Source organism: Pelophylax lessonae (genome assembly GCF_965119305.1).
Source record: "Pelophylax lessonae genome assembly, chromosome: 11".
Classification (NCBI taxonomy): Eukaryota; Metazoa; Chordata; class Amphibia; order Anura; family Ranidae; genus Pelophylax; species Pelophylax lessonae.
In genome coordinates this window covers 212,485,980-212,500,511 of record NC_138778.1, presented here as the reverse complement: position 1 = coordinate 212,500,511, position 14,532 = coordinate 212,485,980, and the positions used below count along the sequence as shown (strand labels likewise).

Below are 14,532 nucleotides of genomic sequence, written 5' to 3'. Positions count from 1 at the left end.
CTTAGTAACACTTTAAAGTGGTTCATTTGTTTTTGCTCTAAAATGTCAAACATGTCATACATGCCATGCTCTGTGCAACAGTTCTGCAGCCCTGATCCTCCCCTCTGGACTCCCCCAATCTTGACGAGTGCCCCCACAGCAAGCTGCCCTTTCTGGGGGCAAGTGTGCATGCTTGCTCCCTGGCCACCTGTGTCTGAGATACAATCCGAGCCTCAGGCACCCCCCACCCCCCCCCCCCGCTCCTGGCCAGCAGCGGGAGCTCTCTCAGCCAATCAGAAGGGGGAGGTTTTGCTCTTCTCCAGTCTGTACCTATTCATGCATTTGTCCTTTTGAAGTCACTTCTTTATTTCCTTGGGCTTCCATGTGCACTGTGATGCGTTGGTGTGTTTCTGTGCTGCGGAAAAATGCTGCATGCTGTACTTTTCTGCACTGCAATGGTGTGAACTATGCTCATAGGATAGCCTGGATTTCGGGCTGCCTATGCAGTTGGGAGTGCAGTCCAAAATGCATCCAACTGCATTCAGCTTAAAAGGGCCCTTGGTAAATCAGCCCCACTGTGAGCGAAGGAGATAGGGGCTTTCCTCCTTTTCTACAACACAACCACTGATTGATGCCTCGTACACGCAACGATTGTTGGCCGTGAATTTTCGGCCAACGTCCGATCGGCCGATTGTCGGCTTGTTAGTATGATGCTTTCGACAACCGACCGACTTTTCGGCCGAACAAAATCTGGTGTGCATGCTATAAAATTTTTGTTGGCTGTCAACAGAACGATCTCGATCCAGCAATGTTGCAGGGCAGTGGTCCTCAACTCTGGTCCTCAGGGCCCACTAACAGGCCAGGTTTGCAAGATAACTGAAATGCATCCCAGGTGATAACATTTGCTGCTCAGTGATTGCAGTACTCTATCTGCATCTCCCCAAGGTAATACCTAAAATCTGGCCTGTTAGTGGGCACTGAGGACCAGAGTTGAGGACCACTGCTGCAGGGGATGTCTTGGGCTGCCCAGGACTCCTAGCAGCATTAGCTGAGACAGCAGCGTGGCGCTATTGGCTCTTGCTGCTGTCAGTGAGCCAATAGGAGTGGGAAAGGGGTGGGGCCATGCAGTGGCTCTGTTTTTTAATTGACACGGTGCCTCGACTTGAGTCCCCCCCATAGCAAGCTGCTTGCTGTGGGGGGCATTTAACAAGAGGGAGGGGCCAGGAGAGCTGAAGAGGGGAGGGGCCAGGAGAGCCGAAGAGGGACAGAGAAGAGTATCTGGGCTGCTCTGTAAAAAAAAAAAAAAAAAGACTTAGGCCCTTGTCACACTGATGCAGTGTGGTTTGACTGCACCATGAGTAGTGCAGTGTACCCGCATGTTTGGTGTGGGTTAGCTGCATTTTTTACTGTAGCAGTGATGGTGAACCTTGGCACCCCAGATGTTTTGGGAAGTACATTTCCCATGATGCTCATGCAATGTGAGCATCATGGGAAATGTAGTGCCAAGGTTTGCCATCACAGACCTAATAAGAGTTGTATTATGTCTCTCGGTTTTGGTGCGCCTTCAGGACGGGCACCAAAAATGCAGCCACTTTTAAGGATTTGATAAGCTTACAATATGTTAACATTTTCGGGGTTTAATAGTGATGTAAATGTAACATCTTGCAACATGAGATGGTAAGGAAAAATGTACATTGTACTAATTGTCATGATCGATGTCCCAGACCAGGTTAACGATGCAGAAAATGTCCCTCCACAGCCTGATCTAACCACAGAGAACATCGAACAATCAGGTAAGAATTCAGTCTGCCGCATGACGACTAGTGTTTTTGTTTGTGTGCTTTCTAAAAAATAAGCTTACCTTGTGTTCTTTCACAGAAAATGTGGTGGCCAATAAACAGCCGACTCCAAAGACAAAGGCCAGAAGGTGGGATGTGGTCTCTATACAGGTTCTGTTATTGCATATAGTGTGTGTGGGGGGTTTTTTTTTTTTTTGGGTGATTTATGGTTAAAACCAGAGTTCTCTATTGTCCTTTGACAGACGCAGCCTCCACTCCATGAGCTGAGTGGGTAGTCTAGGCAGGAAAATGGTACCTTGTGCTTGCTGGTCCCTTTTGTGGTTCCTGAGGCCTTCATGTGTCGGTCCCTAGCTGCATGGTGTGCTGTGGGTGCCGCTATCTTTGGTGTGGGCAATGGAATTTTTTTTTTTTTTTTTTCCCCCATAGACCTGTATGGGGCAGCCATTTTCCCTGTAGCTTCCTATTGATTTGTATGGGCTTGCATCTTTGTGTAGCCCTGGTGCTATCCTTTATCGGGCGACATCACTTCCTGTGTGGTTATTTCCTGCTGCTGAGCCGGGGTCACATCCTGCCGACAGCGAGGAAGCTGATGCATGGGTCAGGTGGCTCCAATTGCTGCCGGACACCCGCAATTGCTCCCCGCTGAGAGGATGGTCGGCTGTTGTAAACACAGCCGACCGGTCTTCACCCTGCAATGACCATAGAGCCCGTGTGATCCTTCTATATAGGATCACGTCTCTATGGTGCTTTCAGAAGCCACGCCCCCCACAATTAGAATCGCTCACCTAGGCTTCCGTTTAACCCCTTGATCACCCACAGGATTAACTCCTTCCCTGCCAGTGTCATTATTAGCGACAGTGCATATTTTTAGCACTGATTACTGTAGTAATGTCACTGCCCCCCAAATGTCAGGGGTCTGATCTGTCCACTGCAATTTTGCAGTCCCGCAAAAAATCACAGATCGCCGCCATTACTAGTAAAAGTATGTAGCAGAAAATAAATTGGCCTAAAAATGTTTTCTGATTAAATTATTTTTTTTTTTTTCTTTATAGCGCAAAAAATAAAAATTGCACAGGTGATGTACTACCATCAAACAAAAGCTATTTGTGGGGAAAAAAAGGATGTCAATTTTATTTGGGTACAGCATCGCACGACCGCGCAATTGTCCGTTAATGTAATGCAGTGCCGAATCGCAAAATAGGGCCTGGTCGTTAACCGCTTACCGCAAAGTGACGTAGGGCTATGTCGGCAAACTTTGCGGTGTTATACCGGGGTGATGCCTCTAGCTAGAGACATCACCCTGGTACCATTGTTTAGAGTTGGCTTTCTGGCGGTAACGACCGATGCAGCCCGGGAGCCGCTCAGTCGTTACCCTTCCCATTCTTGCCCCTGGGGGAGCGTGGTGAGCGGTGTCCCTCAGACACATCGCCTCACCGATTTGGGGTAATGGGCTGATGACGTAGGCTCTTTATCATGTGATCAGTGTCCAATGACAGTTGATCACATGTAAACAAATGAGTTATCGTCATTTCCTTTCCTCTGTTCATCCAGGAGGGGGGGGCGGATACTTCATAATTCGCCTTGCGGCAATCTTAATAGGTATCCACATGCGCCCCCCCCAAAAAATATAAAAAAATGCCGAAGGGGGAGGGTGCAAACAAGCAGAGCTTCCCCTTTTGGGTCGTTTAGTCTTGCCTGGTGTAAACTCCTTGTTTCACTGCAGTGGGTTTAAAGGGCCTGCTGTGATGACTGTAAATTTGTCAGCTTTCCATGTAAATTCTGTCACTAGGTCAGCAAAATCATGACCGTTGCAAGAAAGGCAAATGGCAATAAAACTTTACATTCTAACTGTTGCAACACTAACCAAAAGTGGTTTTTTTTTTTTTTTTTTTTTTTTTTTTGGCTGGAGTTTAATGAAGAAATAACACTGATAATTTTTAAACTGTGTGGATGTCCTGCTTTTTAACTTAAAGGCTTCCCTTAATTTTATGTGTCTACTTGTTAAGGTCTTCCAAACGTTTATCTGCCCAACAAAGGAACCGCCAAATGGCAAAAATTAGAGCTGAACGAAAGAAAGTGCCTCCAAAGCAAGAGCAACCTCCTATGAAGAAATCAAAACTGTATGTATTTTAGGAAAAATCTTAGCTAGGAAGATTTGGTGCTATGGATATGTCCTATTTAGTTACAAGACATATGTTTTTATTTCCAGGTCTTCATCTAGATGCAAATCCGCAGACAATACAATCAACAAAGGTCTATCAACCAGTGTTGCTGAAGTGTCTCCAAAGCTAAGGGCTAAAGTAACTTTGCCCTCAACTCCAACAGTTCTTAAGTAAGACACCAGGGTGCTAACATCTATGACTTTAGTGTGAACCTGAGCTCCGTCAATGCAGTCTTAGCAACATGTATACTTCAAAGCCCGACTCCAACCGATATTGTCTATTTTATAATGTATTTTTTTTAAAAAAAGTACAAAACTAATAAAGAACATTGGTGGCCACACAATACAGTGACAGCATACATTTAGACCACGCAGGGCCATATAATCACAATGCAGTTATTGCATTCGTGTCTTTTAAAGTGGAGCTCCAGCCCCCCCCCCCCCCCCAACTGAAAAACTAAGTCAGCAGCTACAAATACTGTAGCTGCTGACTCTTACGATTAAGGCAATTGCCTGTCTAGGGATCCCGCGGTATCCTCACCCAAGCTGTTGAATCGGCTCTTATGCTGGCGCTGCCATCTTGTGTAAGTGAAACCAGCATCGCGGCTTCACAGCTGGTTTCCTACTGCGCACGTGCGAAGCGTTCGCTTTCTGAATGGGCCGCCTACCGCATGGGCTGAACTTCCAGTAGGAAGTGGAAGCGGGTACCTGCTCTCCAGCCCCCCCCCCCCTTTGGGTGGAGCTCTGCTTTAACTACTGTCTAATAAGAGACCTACTTATCAAAAAAAAAAAACATCACTTCCCAACCTCCCCACCGCAACTCTTCTCCCTTTGCCCTAGTGGCCTCAATTGAACCAGGATGAGTGAATTCACTGATAAGTAGAATGCCATAAGTACACCAGAACTAATGCCGCCTTTTGCCAAGATTTAAATATCCCTTTGGGCCCTTTCACACGGGCGCTCCGTATGTCCGCAAATCATCCTATTTTTTGCGGATGATTTACAGACATAATGTAAGTCAATGGCACTGCAGATGTCAACGGAATACCATCCGCTGACATCTGATTTTTCTTCCTTTCAGTTCTGTTCCGTTTTTTGGAACGGAACAGAACCCTAGTTTTCCTCCGTTCAAAAAACAGAAAGGAAGCAAAATCGGATGTCAGCGGTGTCATCCGCTGACATCCGCAATGCCCATAGACTTGCATTATGTCCGTATATCATCCGCAAACGGATGGCATGATATGCGGACATACGGAGCGGATGACACAAGTGTCATCCACTCCATGGAAAAAAAAAAAGTGCTGGAGCGGATCGCAATGCGGTCCGCTCTGTGTGAAAGAGCCCTTACTTTTATTAAATAAGTGTATTTTTCTCTTTTTTTTTTTTTTCTCTTTTTTTTTTTTTTCTTTTTATTTTTGTTATGGCAAACCACTTTCTCTATAGACCAGGTTAGCTCTGGTACTCCCTTCCCTTACAGCCCCCTTCTCCCCTTTTGTCCATCCCAGGTGCTTATATGTGACGGGGGGGGGGGGGGGGGGGGGTTGAGAATGGCACAAGACTGATTGCAGCAGCTTCCCTGCATTGCTCTGCAAATAAAGAATCCCTTTTCGTGTAACGTGCCCTGCGGTTTTCCCCATGTACTACTCTCTTCTGACCCTTTGTATTATATGATTATTATTAATAATAATATTATACAGGATTTATATAGCACACTGTTTATTTCAAGTTGGACCCAAAATTAAGCATCTGTGCAGTAAAAAAAAAAAAAGCAAGCACGGGTTTGACTTAAATAGAATAATAGCTCCTAAAACATACCTAGAATAATGGCTCCTAAAACATACCTATCTTTATGTTCGAAAATGTAACAGCTAGCTGATCACACCAATGTTTTCAGTGAGCAATGTTTTCAGTGCGCTGTAGATTTGATCAAGGGTTCCTCCACGGTCAAAAGGTTGAGAAACCCTGTGTGATCTTGTATGGTTTTTGTATTGAGATGTTGCCTGAAATAGTTCTTGATCCACCAGACGCAAACATTTGACTCAGAAGGCTAAGAACACAGAGGAGCAAGAACTTGAGAAGGTGCAGCAGCTTCAGCAGGAACTGGCTGAGGCGCTGAAAAAGAATGAGGAGTCCTTGAAATCTGCCTTAGCAGGAGGTATTTTTTATTTATTTTAGTGGGAGCGGGTCATCTCATGTATACCTGTAAAACATTAAACTGTTAGCCCAAAACTCACCCTTTTTGCTTTATTCTTAGATCAACCATTAAAGAAGGTGCCTATTCAGGCTACAAAGCCTGTGGACTTCCACTTCCACACTGATGACCGCCTCAAACGGCATCCAAATGAACAGGCAACGGAATACAAAAAAGTTGATTTTACTGCCGAACTTAGAAAGCATCCACCATCCCCGGTGAGACATTTAATACCTGTCATTTTCACTTAATGGTTATGACTGTTGGAAAGGGACAGCAGGATGTATTACACTTTGAACCTACTGTTTTGTTTGTTTTTGTTTTTTTACTGGTGTATTTCCTGGAGTTTTTATTTAAAAAATTTTGTACACTATACGTTTCTTTTTTTTTTTTTTTTTTTTTTTTTTTTTTTGTTCCCCTGCTACATCTGCCATCTGGACAGGTTTAGACATTTCCTGTTTGTAACCTAAATTTATATTTCCACTGTCTTATTCTGTTGGGCCTGTTGGTAAATGTTTTGAGGTGTTAATCTGCTAGCATAAAATGCATGTTTGACTGTAAAGTGGGTATGTTATATATTCATTGACGTGTACAAGAGCTGGCCCACTCTTAGCCAGTAATGAGCAAGAGGTTTGGCAGAGCCATGGTCTGTCTTGTGTCCTAGTGCTTTAAAGCTGAACTTGGGGCGGGGGGGGGGGGGGTGTAGGAAGGGTAGATGAATTTAAATAAAGCCAAGCCATTGTTAAAAGGATAGGTTTACCTTTGGTAACATGTTAAATCAGTGCCCGACAAACCCCAGGCGCCAGGTCTCATTGGCGACTAGAATTAGCGACCTGGCACCTTGTATGCACTGCAAGAGGTGTCCTTTCACTTTGCGCCCCCAGACGGATGGTGGATTGGATGGCATAGAATGGAAACAGACTGTCTGTTTCCATCTGATTGCCCCACAGAGGAGAATGGGTTGTGTCTGTGTCTGCAGAGCGGACAGGACCTGTCATCTGCCTGCTCAGCGGGGATCGGCAGAGATCCCTGCTGAGCAAGCTGATTCTGCTTGGTGGAGGCGCCCGTGTTAAAGGGGCCTAAGGTGGCATATGTTACTCTTGGTCACTGGACCTCTTATTGCCCCACCTTGCTGCACATTACTTTATCATTGTTCATTGAAAATAAAGCTTTGTTAAAAAAAAAAAAAAAAAAAAATGGTTCCTAACTTTTTTAGCTGGCCCCTAGATTCCAAGCAAATTTGTCAGCCCTGTGTTACATGACATGTCCCACCCCTATTTATTTTTTTTTTTTTGGAAACCTGTAACCTGTTCCCAGTGCTGCAACCGCTGCCCCCCCCCCCCCTTTCCCCGTGGCAGCAGTACAAGAAGTTCTACATACTAGCGGTCACTGTCTGTCTAATAAAAACAGTGGGGCTTCCCACGTGGCCTTGTCATTCATACACACAGCTCTGTGTGTCTTGGTTAACTGCAAGCCCAGACATCCTTAATGGCTATCTGATTGTAGTTCTCAAACTACCACAGTGCTATGGTAGTTTGAGCCTTCCTGTCAGCGAGTATCGGCTTGCTTGTACGGGTATGTACAGACTCACTGACAGTGTGCAGGAGACCTGCATTGCACCGGTGATCCACTGATCGCTGGTGCAATGTTTTACTGGCTCCTACTGCAAAAAAATGCTTTTCAAAAAAAAAAGAACTTTATCCCTTTTGTTCCTAGCAGATGCTATCATTTTGTTTTTTCCAATAGGCAAGCAAGTTGGGTCGTACTGTGCCCAAACCCTTCAACCTCTCCAAAAGTAACAAAAGGAAACATGAGGAAACCACTGCAGAGTACACTTCCACAGCCGAGCAAGTCATGGCCTTCCAAAAAAGAACCCCGCAACGATTCCACTTGCGCAGCCGGCAAAGGGAGTTGGAAGGTAAATAGAATTTTTTTTGAGATGTGATCTGGGTATGGAACAGTGCTTTTTCTTATGGGGAATATTGCTTTCTGAGCTTCAGTTTCTATGAAGCTGCTCTTATTGGGTGTGGGGGTCCCCCCCCATTTAATTTTTTTTACTTTCGTTCATTGATTAACACCGCTCCAGATCATCTTGATGGGTTAATGCTGCCCCCCTACAGGGTAGGACACTAGGCAGAAAAAGATTGGACTATGCCTATAGGGTATACTGCAACTTCCTGCTATAGGACTTCAGTTTTTTTTTTTTTCCTGCCTAGTCAGGAGTAAGGACCTAGTTCCTTGCTGGGATCTCTGGTCCTAGCATTTTTTTTCCTTTTTTTTTAAACGGAAGGTTTGCAAGGCGTCCGTGGTCCTCCGTTCTTTTGGCCACAAGGTTTTGCAGGTAGCTGTTGGGAAAGGTTAGCCCTCCTTTGAGGGTGTGTTGCAGGTGAGCTCCTGGTTGGCTATATTTAGCCTTTGGGGAGTGTTTTCTTCCAACCCCTCACATTGACACTGCTTTAGGGCATCCCATCGGTCAAGAAGATCTGGAGCGGTGGCCGTCAATGAATATCAGAGAAAAGGATATTACGGTAAGGCAAAAATCCATTTTTTTTTTTTTTAGACAATGGTTCTACATTATTTATTTCAGGTACTTGTATAGCGCTGTAAATTATACGCAGAGCTTTACATATACATTGCACATTCACATCAGTCCCTGCCCTCAAGGAGCTTACAATCGAAGGTCCCTAATTCATACATATAATTACACAGCCATCTTACATTTTGTACTAATTCAGGTCAGGTATAATAAAGGAGCTGCTCGTTTTGCTTTAATTTTTGCATGCTTTTTCTTATTTTATTCCTAGGGCCATCGCCAGTGAAACCACTAAGGGCCAGAGTAACCCTTCCAAAGACCCCACAGCTTCAGACAAAGCAGCGGCACCGACCAACAACCTGCAAGAGTTCAGCTGAGATTGAAGCAGAAGAACTTGATCAGCTACAGCAGTGAGTAGTTGGGAGCTTGATTTCCATTATTGGGTTTGTAGTGGGGTGTTTTTATGTGTATGTATTTTTTTTTTTTAATTCTTCTATATATATATATATATATATATATATATATATATATATATATATATATATATAATATTAAAAACTATTTCAGATTTGGTTTTTAATATGTATCTTTAGTATTTCGTTAATTATTTTTTTATTAGTATACTTGGAACAGAAGGAGCTGCTTTTAATGCATTCATTACACGGCCGCACCTCCGTTCCGCCTCCTCAGCTCTCCTAATCCGCCTACCTTTGCCCCGCCTCCTCTCAGTCAGCTGATGTCTTATAACTATTCTTCCCGCACTGTCTCCCATCGAAAAATGCATCTGACGGACTGCGCACGCGCAATAATGACGTCAACCCTAGCTGAGCGGAGCAGTCAGCTGGAGTGACGTCATTTACCACGCATGCGCAGTCTGTCAGATGCATTTTTCGACGGAAGGCATTATCCAACGGGACACCTGGATGTGTAGAAGAATACCGGGGTTATGGCAGCTAGATGCTGCCATGGCACCAGTATTTAACGTCAATACATGGTGAGCGGTCCGGAAGTGGTTAAACGCAAATTGCGGCAAAAAACTACAGCTTCTCCATTGAGGTCTATTGACCCAAAAAAGTACGGTTTTGCGTTAGAGGTTGTAAACCCAAATTTAAATTTTTTTTCAACCGGAAAGAGAAACCCATAATGAGCTAGTATGCATCGCATACTAGCTCATTATGAAATACTTGCCTTAGAATGTGCGCCCGCTTGCCTCTGACGGGCGACATGTTCAGTCGCCCATCTTCCGGGATCGCGGCATCCGGCCATCTGATTGGCCGGAGCCGCGGTGACGTCACTCGCACGCGCGGGAGCCTGCGGCTGTTCCTTCAGAGCGCATGCGCCAGTGATGTCACTGGCTGCATGTAAGGTAAATATCTCCAAAACGGTACATGTTTAGGACCTATTTACAGTACCTATAGGTAAGGCTTACTATAGGTACAACTTGCAGAGGAGGGTTTACTTCCTCTTAAGTTCTTAACCCTTTCCAAATAAGCAGCGGCTGAAAAGAGTCCCATTGGAAAGAATGTTAAATGAACTGTAGTGCGTTTTCTGCAAAAAGCATCAAAATGCGCATGGGTGTGAACCAGGCCTAAGATGTTTAGCAGCAGCATGCTTTTTTTTTTTTTTTTTTTTTTTTTTTTTTTTTCTCTTTCCCACAAAACTACTTGGTGGACCTTTTTAACATTCGATTTGCTTCTCCAGCCCCCCACCTCTCCATTTGGATATTCATTCAACTTTTTTATTTTTGATAGCTTTTTTTGTTAATCTTTTTTTCCTGTATGGAGTTTTATACTACCATTCTGAAACGTTAATTTCTCACCTAACGATGTTAAACTCGACTGTTCCATTCGCTCTAGATACAAGTTCAAAGCCCAGGAGCTTAATCCAAAGGTTTTGGAGGGTGGATCGTTCATACCAAGAAAACCTCCTGTTAAAGAGCCCACCAAGGCAGTTGGCTTTAATTTGGAAATTGAAAAGCGAATTCAACAGCGTGAGAAGAAAGAGGAAGAAGAGGAGATGTTCACCTTCCATTCCAGGCCATGTCCAACAAAGATCTTACAGGATGTGGTGGTGAGTACTCTGCAATGAGGATGAAGGGAGGTACTTTGGTCTCTTGGGTGATTTATCCCAATGGACACCAGTCTGTTTGGGGGGGGGGGGGGGGGGGGGCGGCGCAGCAGTCTTGAGCATTTTGTCTGCATTGGGGAATCAAGTTCTTGGAGCTTAGTGCTTTGAGCAATTTTTGGAGTTTTTCAGTGTTGGACCAACTTGTTGGCGGGCCATCTGATCCAAATGCAGTCAAACAATGCCACAGCAGTGGTACACGTCTATTAGGTTGGAGCCAGAAGTTTCACTGTAGTAAGTAGAGCAAATTCTGTCTTGGACAGAACTGTATGTATGTTCTATCCTTAACAGTTGTCTACATTCTACGCCTAGTCAATTGGCAGGCAGATTTATTCAATGTATTAAGCAGTAACATGGCTGAAGTTTGACCTGTGTATGGCCAGCTTAAGACTTCCTTTCTCTCTCAATGGGTAAGATGGAAAATAGGATTTTTTTTTTTTTTTTTTTTTGGTGTGTTTATGATCATGTTCCCTGTGCTGCTTCACACAGGTTTTTACCTTGTATAGAATGCACGAAGCTAAAGAAAATATCCTTTACAAACACTAACTTTGCTTTTCGTCCTGCTTGTGAAACAGAACAGAGGTTCTGTAACCTTAATGTAACCCAAACTGCCTCCTGAGCTGCAATCCCCGAGAAATTCTTGGTTGGCCCAAAACGAATCTCCTATTTTATGTGTTCATGAGGTGTTTCCATCCCCTTTGTGCAATCCAGTTACTAGCTTAAAGTGATTGTAAAGTCATTAACAAAAAAAAACAAAACTTAACAATCCCTTTAAGCTAGTAACTGGATTGCACAAAGGGGATGGAAACACCTCATGAACACATCCAATAGATTAGTTTTGGGCCAACCAAGAATTTCTCATGGATGCAGCTCTGGAGGCAGTTTGGGTTACGTTACATTAAGGTTACAGAACCTCTGTTAGGTTTCTCAAGCAGGGCTAAAAACAAAGTTTTGAGTGTAAAGGCTGAAGGTGTGCGTTGGGTTTTTTTCATACATGAAGGTAAACCTGGGTGAAGCAGCAGCCCCCCTAAGTGCCATTGCAAGCCAGTGTTGTGCACGAGAGCCGGGTCTTGGGACTCTCCCTCCATTGGCTGTGACAACAGCAAGAGCGACTGGCTCACACTGCTGTCAATTACAGCCAATGAGAGGAGAGTGGGGGGCCAGTGCAAATGGACTTTAGCAGCGTGGGATAAAGCCTGCTTGGGTGCTCTCATAGCGGTCTGCAGTCGGGAACTCCAGCAGAGGACTTGAAGAGGAGGAGGTTCATGGCTGCTCGGTGCAAAAGTACTGCACAGAGCAGGCAAGTATAACAAGTTGGTGGTGGGTTTTTAAAAAAAAAAAAAAATACAGCTTCTGTGCAGTTGGTTTTGCAGAGGGCAGCCCGGAGGGGGGGGGGGGGCGGTGGATGTGGGTATTAGTGTCTGTGTTTTTTGTTTTTTATTTTCATTTTTCTTGCCGCCTTCAGGGGGTTCCTGTAAAGAAAATGCTTCCTGTAACTATGCCACAATCTCCAGCTTTTGCACTAAAGAACAGAATTCGTATGCAGTCTGAGGAGCTGAAGGTAAGTGCTGGCCTTGGCCCTAGAATCTGGGGGGGCTCCACTTGAACAATGGGTATCATTTTAGAAGTATAAAACCAGCCAAGGTGTCTGTAGTTCAGTAGTATTACTTTTTTTTTTTTTTTTTTTTTTAAGACCTGTTTTAGGCAAGGACCGGTTCACTTGAAGTCCTTTTTAACATGCCTTAATAATATGTTCACAGGAATCTGGTTAAGAACTTTCCTCTGCATCTGGAAAAATTGGTCCATGTGTTCTTTTACAGGAGGAGCCAGTCCCTGTTATCAAAGCCAATCCAATGCCTTATTTTGGAGTCCCCTTCAAGCCAAAATTGGTGGAGCAGAAACAAGTAGAAGTGTGTCCCTTTTCGTTTAATGAGCGTGACCGGCAAAGGATGGAAGAGAAGGAAAGAAAACTGGAAGAGCTCCGGAATGCAGAAGTAAGCAGTTGGATTATTTAAATTGAACTGACAAATTTTTTAAGCATGTTAAAAAAAAAAAAATTTTTTTTTTTTTTTTCTTTACCTCCTAGGCTCCCAAGTTCAAGGCTCAGCCTCTACCTGATTTCGACCACATCAGTCTTCCTGAGAAAAAGGTGAAGGAGAAAACGCAACCAGAACCATTTAAGCTGGAACTTGATAAACGAGGAGAGACAAGGCATCAAATTTGGAAACATCAGGTGTGGATAGCAGATTTAAAGAATACCTCTGCCCGTAATCTAAATTAAACTTTAACATCGTGTGAAGCAGGGGTCTCCAAACTTTCTAAGCAAAGGGCCAGTTTTCTGTCCTTGAGGCTTTAGGGGGGCTTGACAGTGGCCAGTTGGAGTGGAAAATGCCCCGACATCGGTGCCTCATTGGTTTCAATAGGAGGAATAGTGCCCCAATGGTGATGTCAATGAGAAGAATCGTGCCTCATGGGAGGTGTCAGTAGGGCAAATGGTAGTCCATCTATCAGTTGGTGGAATAGTGCCGGATAAAGGCAAGCAAAGGGCTACATCCGGCCCCCAGGCCACAGTTTGAAGACAACTGGTGTGGAGGGCTGCTGGGATGCTCACCTAGATCTGTACATGCTTTACAGCCAGGAAGAGTTGCATATGCTATACATGCATATAACCAGCTAAGATGTAATTCTTTAATCACTTGCTGCCAAATCATGTACCAGTACTGCTTTTCTTAAAGCCAGCAGTCGACTCGTAAAATAAGGCCCAATGCAGGTAAGCGGAGGGAGATGTCCGTACCCCCCCCCCCCCCCTCCTCCTCCTGCTGCTCACCTGGCCTCTCTGTTCCACTGGGAGACCGGCTGGCTGGAGACCCGAAGAATGATGAAATTGGCTTCGATTTGGTTCTTGATTATGGTAACCAAGAAGTGACTACATCACTTCCAGTTTACTCGGGTGCCAACGACATCAGTTTTCATAAATCAAACTTCAAAAATGCCTTTTTTTTTTTTCTTCTGGATTTTTTCCTGTGAGATCTACGATCAACTGCTGGACTGAGCGACGGGCTGGATAATCTAGATCCCGTGATCACCCCAGTCTGGCCAGCAATTGCACGCAGACCACTGCTCCGCAAGGTCGGGCACGACAGTCTCACCGGATGGGGGCAGGCCTGCGAGTTAAACGTCTCGTGAGGGCGCACACAACCGGGTTTCAGTCTGCATCACAATGTTCCTCCTGACTGACAGCCCCCCGCTTTGATGGTGAAGGGGTTCTGTCTGAAGAGGTTGCTGCCTGGAATTGGAAGTAGCTATCCCCCCGGGTGGAGGTGGCTTTTGGGTGGCGGGCTAGTAAATGCCTTCCCCTGCCTCATTTGTCTCCTCATATCCTTAATCTGATTTGGCTGCTGTGGACGTGGCCCCCCTTGAGGGGTCTGCAGCCACGTGCCTTGATTTCTCAAATGGTGAGGATGATTCCGCCACTCCTGTAGCCATGCATGAAAAGGTGCTGGTGGACACACTGTGTCTGTGCGTGAGACTTTAAAAATGGCGGATGAAGCTGGGGCAGAGGCACCAGTTCCCTTTGGCACTTACAAGCTGTCTAGAGCAGCGAAGTGCTTTCCTTTCCCCTCCTATTGACCACTTTGTCGCAAAAGAGTGGGAATGTCCTAAACATCCCTTTGTGGTCCCTAAGCGATTTGCAATGAGGTACCCCTTTAAAGAGTGTCTCCTTCAGAAGAGGAGTGTTCCACCA

At 44.9% G+C, this 14,532-nt stretch overlaps 1 protein-coding gene across 1 annotated transcript in view; it reads left to right on the top strand.

Annotated features, from left to right (window-relative positions):
* TPX2 (TPX2 microtubule nucleation factor) overlaps window positions 1-14,532 on the top strand; it is a 36,162-nt gene that overhangs the window by 9,953 nt on the left and 11,677 nt on the right. The window contains exons 3-14 of the mRNA XM_082271652.1: window positions 1,704-1,772; window positions 1,858-1,906; window positions 3,785-3,898; window positions 3,988-4,110; window positions 5,964-6,094; window positions 6,194-6,348; window positions 7,877-8,048; window positions 8,935-9,073; window positions 10,520-10,733; window positions 12,253-12,348; window positions 12,608-12,781; window positions 12,874-13,020. Coding sequence (XP_082127778.1) covers window positions 1,704-1,772; window positions 1,858-1,906; window positions 3,785-3,898; window positions 3,988-4,110; window positions 5,964-6,094; window positions 6,194-6,348; window positions 7,877-8,048; window positions 8,935-9,073; window positions 10,520-10,733; window positions 12,253-12,348; window positions 12,608-12,781; window positions 12,874-13,020 — 1,583 coding nt within the window. The remainder of the gene's footprint in view (window positions 1-1,703; window positions 1,773-1,857; window positions 1,907-3,784; window positions 3,899-3,987; window positions 4,111-5,963; window positions 6,095-6,193; window positions 6,349-7,876; window positions 8,049-8,934; window positions 9,074-10,519; window positions 10,734-12,252; window positions 12,349-12,607; window positions 12,782-12,873; window positions 13,021-14,532) is intronic.